This window comes from Cylas formicarius, unplaced genomic scaffold (genome assembly GCF_029955315.1).
Source record: "Cylas formicarius isolate icCylForm1 unplaced genomic scaffold, icCylForm1.1 PGA_scaffold_3__17_contigs__length_32017465, whole genome shotgun sequence".
NCBI classification, from domain to species: Eukaryota; Metazoa; Arthropoda; class Insecta; order Coleoptera; family Brentidae; genus Cylas; species Cylas formicarius.
Genome location: NW_026844326.1, coordinates 31,545,516 through 31,558,725, shown reverse-complemented (window position 1 = coordinate 31,558,725; position 13,210 = coordinate 31,545,516). Strand labels below are relative to the sequence as shown.

Sequence of the window (13,210 nt, the reverse complement as noted above, 5' to 3'; positions counted from 1 at the left end):
ACGATTTCCGAGCACACCAGAAATGAGTAGTAATGTTTTAGTTGTACACTGTAATTAATAAATAATACTTTAATAATGTGTGCTTTACTGTTACGAATATAAAATAAAACACTATGCACCTGTGTCAACAACATTTCCTCTGTTTTTGACGAAAAAAGAACGCTCTTCTTAAAAGGAATTTATTGACAGATAAAAACAACTTTATCACTATACACATTACGTCTAAAATATGTTAAGCGACTGAAAAAGAGCGACAAATCAAATTTAATCGCTGATAAAATAACGATATAAGTATAAACCTTTCGATATGGTTAAAATATAGTTTCAGATACAATAACTCGCTACCTACAAATAGATTCAACAAAATCACAATTAATGACTCATATTTAATCATCCACGGTTGATAGAATTTGCCGAAAATTTATTCACGTGGGGTTTCAACTGTCGCGGTGTTGCCGCGTGTATCGTAAAGTACCTTGAACTTTGATTTTTTCCTGATAATAATAATATTGAAAATGTTCCGCGGGATTCGAACTTGAAAGAAAATAAAGAAAGCAAATCGAGTTTGAAAAAGTTCTCTTGGTTCGTTCACCGAAAACACTCAACATCCGTCACCTGTGTCAATTGGAAATAGAAATAAATATTTTCGTCATTTAAAACTGCAGTTACAGTAATTTAAAATAAATTTAAGCAGTCACGCGATAAGAATACAATAAAATTAATCATTTGAAGAGAAAAAAAAAACTTGCCCGCAATCGGATTTGAACCCGGGACTTTCCGGGTAATTAGCACGGCGGTGACTTCTGAAGAATTTTTTTTATATCTGTGCAAGGTGGAAATAAGAACTTAGATGAGGAATGGGGAAAGGTTTTACAATAGGGTCGAAAATCTACGTGAACAGATTTTCTGCAATTTTCTACGTTCCATCAACCGTGAGAAATTCTGCGTATTACCTAAAACAATCGTAAAAACTATTAGAAAACGAAAATGATATTAAATTAAGTGCTACCCTAGCAAATTCAGAGAACTCCGCGTTTTTCTCAGCTGAGCCCTCCACGGGATAATCCTGGACTCATCGTCCGAATCCCTCTCGGCATTCGAGCCTCTGGTCTGATCCATCTTGATGACGTCATCGTCGTTGTTGTTGTTTTCGTCTCCCAATGTTGCCTTGGCGTCTGACTGTCCACCGGAGTAGTTTTCTTGCGTCAGCTTGGTGATTTTGGGCTCGTCCACCACTCGCGGCGTGTAAATCGTTTGCCTGCATATAATCGTTATTATATTTGCGAGCTCATTTCGTCAGATTATCAGGGAAACATGTTATCAGTATCGACTCAAATTGGTGTGAAAAAACTTAAAAATAACTGAAGCTAGCAAGAGAAAATTCCGGAGATTATTCAACAAAAAAAAAACACAACGCAAACACAAAGAGCTTTTACTTGATAAAAATCCATTTATCAAAATAAATACGAACTAAAAGTTCAGATTTTCATCGAAATTGTATATTTTACATTTTAGATTGTTTGAAATAATTTAAAAAAAAATACAATGAGAATGTTTTAAAAATTTTCGCAATTTGAACAATTCTTTTTAGGAAATTCTTTTTTAGCCTGAACAAGCCAATATTTTATAATATAAAATCACTTATCAGTAGCCTCCCTTTCTTGCAGTTTGATTGAATCCAAAAATAATGGAAAATCACATTGGAGAACTATATTTCCCAGGTAATATCAATACAGTGTGTCCAAGATAAGGATGCACAGCATGGGGATCTCGGAAACTATAAGAGATACAGTGTCGGTTAAATTAGACAAAAGTTGCGCATTTTGATACCGAACAAGATCCCGTTTTACAAATTTGAAAATTCCAAGCCGTTCCGGAAATATCCGAGAAAAACCGAAATATTGCGATTTCGTTTTTATTATTTTTTAAAGCTATTTGAAAAGATATGAAAAAACGGAAAACACTTTTCCATTGGCACTTTTTAATCTCTCCAAATTGACGTTAACAAATTTTAATTACAGCGTTTCGATTCCATGGAACCACCATCAACTTTGATTTTTCTTATGGGACGGAAAAAAAGTACACACAGTATTAGGTTGTGCTTTTCATTGCGAATTCAACGATGTACGATACAATACGGTTACTTATGTTTTTATCCAGAAAAATGGATTTTTAATACATTTCAGCATTTAAATGGAGTAGGCCATGACAAAATGACATCCAGTCAATTTCAATGACACATTAATGTTATTTGTCTTTGTTATCAGTCGATCATAAGTTTATTCCTTTAGTTATTGTTTTTGTATTTTTATTGTTGTTGTCTTTTTCTAATTTATTTTGTTCTACAATGGAGGGAGGTAATTTTACAAACGAAGAAAAATGTGATATGCTGTCTTGCTACATCTGATGCCAAAGAAATTGTGTGGAAGCCGAGCGTATGTATTCTAACAAATACCCAGAGCGGAGACAACCTGACAAGAGTATTTTTCGGCGTTTGTTATTTAATCTGAAAGAATATGGATCATTTAAGAAGCCCGCATTATCCCGACAAAAACCTTCCAATGAAGAAAACCAATACATTGTTCTACAATCTGTTATCGAAAATCCACAAACTTCTACCAGAGAAATTGAAGACCAGAATGGGGTAGCTAAATCTACAGCTCAGTTTATTTTAAGGAAAAATGAATTTAAGCTTTACAAATTCAGAATATGTCAAGGATTAAAACCGGGTGACGACGAACGACGTAGACATTTTTGTGAGTGGTATACCAGGATGTGTGGTGAGAGTTTTAATTTTCCATATAAAGTGATTTGGTCTGATGAAAGTATGGTGACCAATAACGGTATTTATAACAGGCGCAATACACACTATTGGTCGCAACAAAATCCACGTGTTAATAGACTATCCAGACATCAAGTTCGCTTTGGGTTTAATATTTGGTGTGGGATTTTTGGTAGCAAGATTATAGGCCCTATTTTCTATAATAATTCCTTAACTTCCGAGCGATACCTTGACATCTTGAGGCACGATTTAGAAGATGCCTTAGATGATTTACCGCTAGGCGCTGTGCAAGGCTGCTGGTTCCAACAAGATGGTGCCCCAGCCCATAACTCCAGAGAAGTTCGCCAATATTTAACTGAACGGTTTGATGGAAAATACATTGGGACTTACAGTGAAACACCTTGGCCTCCAAGGTCCCCGGACTTAACTCCCTTGGACTTTTTCTTATGGGGCTACATAAAAAATGAGGTATTCAAAGAATGTTTTGACAACGAGGAACAATTACGTCAATCAGTACGAGCAGCGTTTAATAAAATTACTCCTGAAATGTTAAGTCGGGCGTACTTATGCCTAGAAAATGGAGGTCATTTATTCGAACATTTGTTATAGAATTTGTTTTTCATTAACTTGTTGGATTTAGTTGTTATGTTAAATGAACAGTTAGAGTTAGTAAATAAATAAACACATTAACTCGAACTTGTCAACCATTTTCTTTTGCCTTTCATCGTTCGGATCTCATGGCCTACTACAATAAAATACTAGAAATGTATTAAAAAGCCATTTTTCTGGATAAAAACATAAGTAACCGTATTGTATCGTACATCGTTGAATTCGCAATGAAAAGCACAACCTAATACTGTATGTACTTTTTTTCCGTCCCATAAGAAAAATCAAAGTTGATGGTGGTTCCATGGAATCGAAACGCTGTAATGAAAATTTGTTAACGTCAATTTGGAGAGATTAAAAAGTGCCAATGGAAAAGTGTTTTCCGTTTTTTCATATCTTTTCAAATAGCTTTAAAAAATAATAAAAACGAAATCGCAATATTTCGGTTTTTCTCGGATATTTCCGGAACGGCTTGGAATTTTCAAATTTGTAAAACGGGATCTTGTTCGGTATCAAAATGCGCAACTTTTGTCTAATTTAACCGACACTGTATCTCTTATAGTTTCCGAGATCCCCATGCTGTGCATCCTTATCTTGGACACACTGTATATTAAGATTTTAAAATTTTTATTTTTGTCTAGTAGTAGCTACTAGCCGTGTTTTGAAAATGAATTGATAAAATTTGAAAAAAGTCTAGTTTTAAAGTCGTTTTATGTGTAATCATGAAAAGTAGCGTAGAAAGACAAATTTCTGTGTTCTTCTTTTTCTTTATTTCTATGGCCGGGAGTACAAGGATCATTCGGCCCTCCTACCTGATTTGCTTTTCCGTCTCCTCTTTTTTGGCCAGCAGTTGCCTCTTCCACGGTGGTATCGACTGCAGCCGCTTCTCTTCCGCTTCGCGCTGTAACTGGTCTTCCATTTCTTTGCGAGCTTTTTCCGCGGCTTTCTTCGCCAACATTTGCCGTTTCCAAGCCGGAATTAGGTTACCCGTGTTGTCTTTGTCAGGAATCTGTAAACCGTTCGTAGCAAATGACATGGAATTGTTGAACCAACGACAGATAAAACTGGTTAAATTGTGTTGACTATCGTATTGGAGGGTTGTTTAATAAATGTCTACCAGTGCTACTTCCACAGACTACTAGAATACTTTTTACAATTCCTTCTGCGTCGGTTTTTGTTGGCTAGCTAACGTTTCGCCAATCATCCCGTTGGCTTCTCAGTTTCAGTCCAGCTCTGAAGAAGCCAACAGGATGATAGGCGAAAAAAACCGATAGGCAACAAAAACCGAACTTGCATTCTAACCTCACAAAACCGCAGAATAATGACGCCACAGACCACCAAAACCCCGATGCGATGATTTCGAGATGTTCTTTTTGCATTTTGGCCTTTTCATTAATGCGTTTTGGTGTTGTGACCATAACCAGGTTGACATGTATAAAAATTATACGAGTTTACAACAATTATACCAGTTTACAGAAGGAAGGAAGGAAGCAATGGTATATTGATTGTGCTCAACTGCTTTTTTTTTTAGTTATAAAAGGCATTTGTTTTATAATGTGGCGGAGTGGTATACGTACGAAGTAGAAAGAAGAAACGGTAAACATTTTCTGTGTGTGATGGCGATTTGAGTTATTAATTATTACTGCGTCCGTGTATGAAGGTTCATGGTAAATGAAAGAATCTAATGCGTTCTGTAATTTAAATGTAAAAGGTATAGTTATCTAGTTCCGTCTCTATGGTAAATTTTATAAGGTTATGGATGTTAAGGACTGTAGTTGAAACACCCAAACACACCATCCACCAACCAAAAATTTTGCTTAGAGTACCGGTAACGTACCTTCTCGACGAACGTCGCTGCAGTGAACTGCTTCGAGATCTCCACGTAAAGTTCTTTCTCTTTGACCTCGTTCGTCTTCGCCTTTTCGATTTTCATTTTCTTGATTCCCGTAATGTCCTTCGACATTTTGAGTTCGGCGATCAGGTCCGTTTTTTGAGCCATGAACGACTCGGTGGTCGAGGACAAACACTGGAGGCTCACGCTACGCGTCGGCGCAGAAAACGTCTGCGAACAATGTTTATTTTCCTTGGTAGAAATTGCAATAATAATAACTCAGAGTGTTTTCTCATTTTTGGGTGCATTTTGGAAAGAAAACTTCATATAAACATAAACCAAAATCAACCAAAACTAAACATATGTGCTAAACGTCTTAACTTTTGAGATACATGGTGGTAAAGTTTGCAAAAATACTTTTTTTTAAATATCTGCAATACCACTTTACGCCACTGATTTATCTGAATATAAAAATTATTCTTACCATCTCCAATCATTTAACAATTAATTTTAATTTAATGTAATAATAATAATAATAATATCACACCATGGTTTTAATTAATATTTACAATTTCGTTAAGTACCCACTTAATTATATAACATAAAGAAAAACCTCGGGGCTAAAATACTAAAATAATAAATCCTAATAATTATAATAATAAAAACTAACCAAAACTAACCAAATTTTTAACGAATTCTAGCAGTGCACAGTGGTTTGATTCTTCTTCTTCTTCTTCTTTTAAATTTCATAACTAACCACGTTTTTGTTTATTTGGAAAATAGTTTATTGTCGCATTCTGAACGAAATGGGGCAGGTCCTTAAACGCTTTTAGGAACCCATCTTGCACTAACCTCGTGCATACCTAAATGGTCGTGCAGGATTCGACGAACACTTGTATCAGAGAGCTTAGTAATTTCTGAGATTTCCTTGACCTTTAAACGTCGATCGCTCAAGACAAAGTTTTATCGTGATACTGGAGCTGCATCTATGTCAGGCCGGGCAGTTTTGGCGCTAACCTCGTATACGACATCACAGTGACAAACGCGGATAGAACAAGGGCATCGCATAATGTTTTTTTAAGATTTCGAGTTAGAATATGCCTTAAAAGGCCCTTTAAAAGGCCAATAGCTCTTTGCTTACAAGTCTCGCCTCGTTTTGAAGTGGCAGTGCTTTTACTTCAAAAGCAAGATCCACCGGCCGACCAAAAAACATTACAGAAGATTTTTTTGGGTTTAAAAACAAACCGTGGTCTGTGGAAATTCTGTCAATTCGTTCAAGGTCACTGTTGATATTTTGCCACTGAAGCTGCAACCGAGAGGGTACCAAAACATTGTGGAGCTGCTTGTCATCAGCATACGATTGTCCTTTGCAATACTGGCGAAATATCTATGAATTTTGTTGGGAAAATAATAAACAGAACAGGAGCTAAAATTGAGCCCCGAGGAACTCCGCATCTTATAGCTTTTAATTAAAGTTAATTTCTAAAGAATTTTAATTTCTTGATTTTTTTCAATCCGCTGTACTGTGGTTTTCCCTTAAAAAAATTAAAACCTCTTCTCTGCATAACAACAACAAATTTTGTTAAAATATCTGAAGTGATATTACAGATATTAAAAAAATATATTTTATTTTTGAAAACTGTGCCACCACTCACAACTTAAGTGGTTTAGAACATCCGAAATTTTCATTCCAAAACGGCCTCATGGTCGGTCATAAAACGGAGAGAGATGGTGTCTCAGTATTTTACCTGTTTTCACCCTACATTCAATTGTTTTTCTGTTTTCAATCAGCGGCAAAAAATGCTACTAGTCTACTAATTTAACCGACTGATGAACACCTAATTTAACTCGGCGTGTATAAAGTGATACCTGGTAGGAACGGCTTTTCCTTTAACTATTTGCATTCGTTTGCATCAACTATACTTTGATAAAGTCTGTTCATAGGGTATAAGGACTAGTAGAATAGAAATGGAACAATGGTTGTGGCTTGTGGGGACGTTACCTTGGAAGCGACCATCTTGTCGGTCCTGCGCAGTTGTACCGAGTTGAGGTCCTGGATGCTGATCGCGGATAGGGGTTGTTTTTTGCTCCGTTCCGCTTGGTGATGCTCCATCGCGTTCGGTTTGTGGTTGGCGGTTTGCGTCAAATCACCTACGCATTTCCTTTGACGAAAAATGCTCGCGAGATACGAGGTGCGTTCAAAAAGTAAGTTTTGTCATAAAGTATTTATTTATTCATCAAAATTAAACTTCAAACTAACCCCCCCCCCCAGATGCGAAAATGTTCTTTCCAATCTTCGAAGCAGTTTCTGGTATAGCCCCCTTTCTTTCATGGGTTTCTTGAGTTTTGGGAACAGGAAAAAGTCGCGGTGGCCCATATTCGGTGGTATTGTGGTTTTGTTTTTGGCCAAAATTTAGAAACAAGCAACGATGAGTGAGCGTGATGCACGAATCATACTCTACCACCTTGTGGTAAGAATTCTTGATGTATTACGTCACGATGATCAAAGAAAACAGCAAGCAAAACCTTGACATTTGATCGAACTTCACGTTCACTAGTTATGACCTTTTTGAGCATATCAAGACGCTGTTTAACAGCTCCTGAGCGATGCTCTTTCGACGGTCCTTTTCTTCAAAATTAAGTAGTTTCGGAACAAATATGACTGCTACACGTTTCATGTACTTATATCGCGCTTGTCATGTTACGTGTAGGCAAAGTTAATCAGAAGAGCACTATATTTCTGGTCGAAGTATACCAACATAACAAAAATATATATCGAAGATCGAATGTCACCTTACTTTTTGAACGCGCCCCGTACAACATTAAATTCTACCATTAAACTCGGGAAGGGGCGGCGGCGGCGGTCCCGAACCGCCACCGCTATCGTCTTTTTTCCCGGCCCTGTCCGACCCCTCGACGTCCGCTTGGATGGCGGTCTGATAGGCCGGTTCCAAGGAAGTCGTTTCGGTACGTTTCTCCGTGCTGATACTCCTCAGATACTCGGAGGGTTTGATGAGGCGGTTCGGGTCAGCGGACGGGAAGCTAGGCGGCACGAAGGGCAGCACGCGCTGGCGGTTGCAGGGGGCGGCGACGATAGACCTCGCGGGACCGTCTTCAGCTGCTAGCGTGACCGAAGTCAAGTCGGAGCAGGACGCGTTTAGACGTCGAGAGGCTGTAAAAAGACGGATGATATCCCGGAATATAGTGTCAGCACATTTTTCCATCCGTGAATCAATACGTGAAAAAAAAAAAAAAAAAAAAAAAAAAAAAAAAAAAATATATATATATATATATATATATATATATATATATATATATATATATATATATATATATATATATATATATATATATATATATATATATATATATATATATATATATATATATATATATATATATATATATATATATATATATATATATATATATATATATATATATATATATATATATATATATATATATATATATATATATATATATATATATATATATACAGCTGTTACCATTTTTCAAGTCGTATCTTATTATCTCGGATAATAACCGAGTATCGCACGAGGATGCATGGAAAATGAAACACCTTGTATATTAAATCGCCAGGCACTCGAGTAAACACGACCACACGGTTTTCGTTCAAGTCGATCCGCGAAACTGATTCTTCGCGATATCGTACCAGAAGCAAAAGCATAACGATATTCGGACCGCGCCAGTGGCGGCGGAGAATCCGTATCCAGAGGGGGCGACTATTTCCGTCTAGAATAAAATCGCCACAGAGTCTCCATTCTGTTTAATTAGCCAACGGAAAACCTAAACGGCTCGGAGGAGGGGCGCCTACAACTGGACTGTGACTGCATATTTTTATGGCATTCGGCATGGTTGTGCGTGCGAATTTAGACCAATTATAACGAAAAAGTTTAATTAAAGAGAAACGGAATCGAAACGCGAAAACGGAAACTTGGCCCGTTGGACATCTGCTCTCGGATAACGATTTTAAACGGCAACCGATAAAGGTTTTTACGACAATTTAGCGAAAACTATAACCGACGTACTTAATTATGGTCCCATATGGCGCACTCGTTGGGGAAACGCTCGGTATGATTTCTCCGAAGGTACAACAGACAATGCAACGCCTCAATTAATCCATTACGCTACAATAATAATAATAAATTGCCTTTATTGTTGTTTATTGTTATATACAAATTTACGGTAGCGAAGAGGCGAGCAAAAGCTACAACAGTTATCCCCTTAAATATTCAAATTGAAAACTAAATAGGAACTTATAAATACATTGATAAATTAAATATAGTATAATAATAAATAAAATAAAAAGAATAACATTGAAAGTCAAATTATTTGAGAAGTTAGCAGTTTCAACCTGAAATATTTCTTGAAGAATTTAATTGAATGTGATCTAAGTCTACAATCAAATATAACACCGAGGTTTTTATTACAATTTTATCTACCTGTTCTGTGGTGTGCGATAACCGAAGAAGCAAGCTACTTTAAAAGAGCCAAAGCCAAATAGGTAAAAATTTCAGAGAATTTTGGTTAATATTGTATGACGTATTTATGAAGAAGTGGTACGCCACTGATATTTTTCCCAGGTACTTCTAGGCAAAAGTTTCCTTTTGCACTTATCTCGATTAAAATGTCAAATTAAAAGTGCGTTTACCGTCCTTTTTGGAAGATACAAATTTAAGTAGCCAAAAGAGTTGTTCATATGAAGTGTGTTTTCCTTAAAATCGTATCAAGGATCAGAAGGAATACCGGAACTTGAAAGTGGGCAAAAGACATTGACAAGAACAAAAGAAAACGATATTCGGTTTTTTAAAAGTCACATAAAAAAGGGTCATTAAAAATGCCCATCCCCATGCTCCTTCAGTAAGGTTCCCCAAAATATATTTTTTCTTATTATTTCCGAAACGGTTTGGGACAAATTTACTGCTGACAAAATGTATTTTCAAACTGTATAGTATTCTTATTTTTGTAGATGTCTCTCGGGCAATCATGATGCCCTGAGTTCGCCCCCACGTATACAATTCTATTAATTAATTCAGCATTACTCGCTAAAAGATTGAATTATACTAAAACCAGTATTTTTTTTAACTTTGCAGCTTACCTTTTTCGAAAAACTATTTAAAAATATTTTTGCCGAAAAATTAAAAATATTCACCCAAAAAAAAGGTTTAAATCGGCGCGAACTTCTATGATGCAATCAAAACTATTTTGCGGTCTAAATTTGATTCAGGTATTTTACACTGTTTCAGAGATAATAAAACACCCCGTATCTTCTGATGTAAGGGTTTTCGGACACGTGTTACTCACGTTAGTTTTTAATATTCTATGAACCCCAGAATTTAGTGAAGCATTTTTTGAATCACCTTGTAGAATTACCGTTAAAAACCGCCACAAATTTCCTTTCCCGTAGCCTAAAAACTGTCCAAGGCTATGCCTGTCTATTTCTGGTGCTTATAGTCAAGTTTCTGTGACTTTAAACCCCTTTCTCTTACAATTAGACTCTCCGGTATAGTATGTCGCAAAGTATATCGTCTTGTCTTTTAACTGGCCCCCAAAAAGAACCCTCATACGGTATTACCGTGGATTTCGGAAAAGCTTCTTATTATTACTAATACGGTTTTATTGTAGAGGGTGCACAATAACGCGAATTTCGAACATGAAAATTGATGGCGTTATTGGTTTTTTGGCTTTTTTTGAAAACTAAAATATTGGAAAAACTATTAGGTTTGAGTATTTATAAAGAAGCTTTAAAAAAATACGCAAAAAAAAACTTCTGTATTTACCCACGATAGATACGTCAAACACCAAAACGATATACTTTGACATAGACCATACCGTGTTACTTACATAAGGCGGACATGCTCCTGCACATACCCTTAACGATATCCGACGGTTTCAGGGTGGGTTCCTCCACTACTTCGACGATTTCGGGGGCCCTCTGCGCCGGTAAGTCGGGTTGCGGGGGCGGCGGCGGCGGGGGAGGGCCGATTTCGACCGGCACCGAACTGACCTGACGTCGCCATTAAATGGGTCAATGCCCGCTTCTCCAGGAGTTTTTTTTATATTTTGTAACTCACCCGTTTCAGCGCTTTATTGTTGTTGTGTGTAGGGGGGGCGGGAAGAGTGTGGCTGGGGTTGTACGTCGTTTTGTCCGGCTCGTCTTCCGCGGGTACGCCGTTGTTTTCCTGCAACCCAAATTTCAAAGTGAGTATGTTTTTTTTTGGAAAAGTTGCATGGTTTTTTTCTCTATTGGTTTTTGTAAGTACATTTTTAGTATATTTTTACTTACGATGAAAGTTCATTTTGAACCTAATTTCGCTTTTTTGACTAGGATAATGAAGATATCGGGGATAAGTGCAAGATTTAGAAGGTCCAAAGGAGGCAGGAACAGGTAAGGTGCAAACGGGTTAAGAATAAATGAAGATCGATTGGCGAGGAAAATTCAAGATAACGTTTCTTTAGAAAAGAGAAGAAAGAGGTGCAAAAACGTTCTGGATTGAAGAAGTGTATGACCTGTTAATAACAAGAGATAACAAGAGCTTACAGCACAAAAACATCACATATGATTGAGGTCTGCCAAGTGAAAACACTGAGAAGAATCGTAGGTAAGCATGGACAGAATTAATAATGAAGATATTAGAGACAAGTGCAAGATTCAGAAGGTTCAAAGGAGGCAGGAACAGGTAAGGTGCAAACAGATTAAGGATAAATGAAGATCGATTGGTGAGGAAAATTCGCGATAACATTTCTTCGACCAAGAAAGAAATAGCAGGACGTTTTGGATTAAAGAGGTTTTGGACCTGTTAATAATAATAATAAGAAGAAATAACATGAGTTGAAACTAAAAAAAAATCAGAATTAAGAGTGAAGATATCAGGGATACGTGCAAGAGATTGCAAGATAAGGATGGACAGAATTAAGAATGAAGATATCAGGGATAATTGCGATATTCAGAAGGTCCAAAAGAGAAAACAGATCAAAATTAAATGAAGTTCGGTTGATGAGGAAGATTTACGATAACGTTTCTTTAGGAAAGAGAAGTCGTGGTCGACCAGGAAGGAAATAGAAGGACGTTCTGGAATAAATAGGCCTTAGACCTATTAATAATAAATAAGCAGAAGATAACGCAGAAACATCAGAATTACGAGTGAAGGTATCAGGGATATGTTCAAGGGACTGCAAGACATGGATAGACAGAATTAAGGATGAAGATATCAAGGATAATTGCAAGATTCGGAAGATCCCAAGGAGAAGGGCAAATAACGTGCAAACGTATTAAAAATAAATGAAGAACGGGATTGTCGGGTGTTAAAATATAAACGAAAACCACTCACGGCGAGTCGAATTTTCGACTGGTCCGCATTGTTTGCCTTCTTGTCGAATTTCTCGATGCGCTGGGGCTTCGGCAGGAATTCGTTCGATTTTTTCACGGTCACGTGGCCGCCCGAATTAGACGAACTGACGGAACCCGATCTACTGTGCGATCCTGAACCAATGGTGTTATTGATCGGTAATGGAAACGTCCGTCAACCGCTTACCCGAGTCTGTAGATCTGGACCTACGGTTCGCTTCGTTGCGTTCTCGCTTCTTGAACTCCTCCCGCACCAAGTAAATGTCCTCGTAGTCGTGTTCGTGCTCGTTGGACTTGACCGAGGACAAATCGGACGAGGACAGGTTTTCGTCCGAGCCCGCCCCCGAGGACGAAGAGTGCACTTCCACCTTAACTGAGACGAGGATATGGTCAAATTCGGATTGTTAGGGTAGCGGAGCCGCCGACTCACCGGTAAGTCCGGATAAGGACTGTCTCCTTCCGTTGGTGTCGAATAAGTCCTTCACGCGGTTATAGATGACCTGTTGGGGGTTGTGGAGGTAGAAAGACTCGCCGTTGATGCTGTCGTTGGAGCTCGTTTCCGAACAACTGGATGCGCTGCAAACTTGTCCGGTCAGAACTTGGCAGGAAGTAAGGGGTC

At 37.6% G+C, this 13,210-nt stretch overlaps 1 protein-coding gene across 3 annotated transcripts in view; it reads right to left on the bottom strand.

The window, feature by feature from the left end:
- Nucleotides 1-189: 189 nt before the first annotated feature.
- LOC132699708 (uncharacterized) overlaps nt 190-13,210 on the bottom strand; it is a 43,787-nt gene continuing 30,766 nt past the window's right edge. Inside the window, exons 8-18 of one of the 3 annotated variants that reach the window (XM_060666557.1) lie at nt 13,022-13,167; nt 12,779-12,964; nt 12,575-12,726; nt 11,318-11,425; nt 11,088-11,250; nt 8,053-8,391; nt 7,222-7,370; nt 5,226-5,450; nt 4,201-4,397; nt 1,010-1,258; nt 190-953 (exon numbers count right to left, since the gene is read on the bottom strand). In XM_060666557.1, coding sequence (XP_060522540.1) covers nt 950-953; nt 1,010-1,258; nt 4,201-4,397; nt 5,226-5,450; nt 7,222-7,370; nt 8,053-8,391; nt 11,088-11,250; nt 11,318-11,425; nt 12,575-12,726; nt 12,779-12,964; nt 13,022-13,167 — 1,918 coding nt within the window. In that variant the 3' untranslated portion in view covers nt 190-949. Of the gene's footprint in view, nt 1,259-4,200; nt 4,398-5,225; nt 5,451-7,221; nt 7,371-8,052; nt 8,392-11,087; nt 11,251-11,317; nt 11,426-12,574; nt 12,727-12,778; nt 12,965-13,021; nt 13,168-13,210 lie in introns of all 3 variants that reach the window. The other 2 variants (XM_060666558.1, XM_060666559.1) reach the window with 2 other exon arrangements.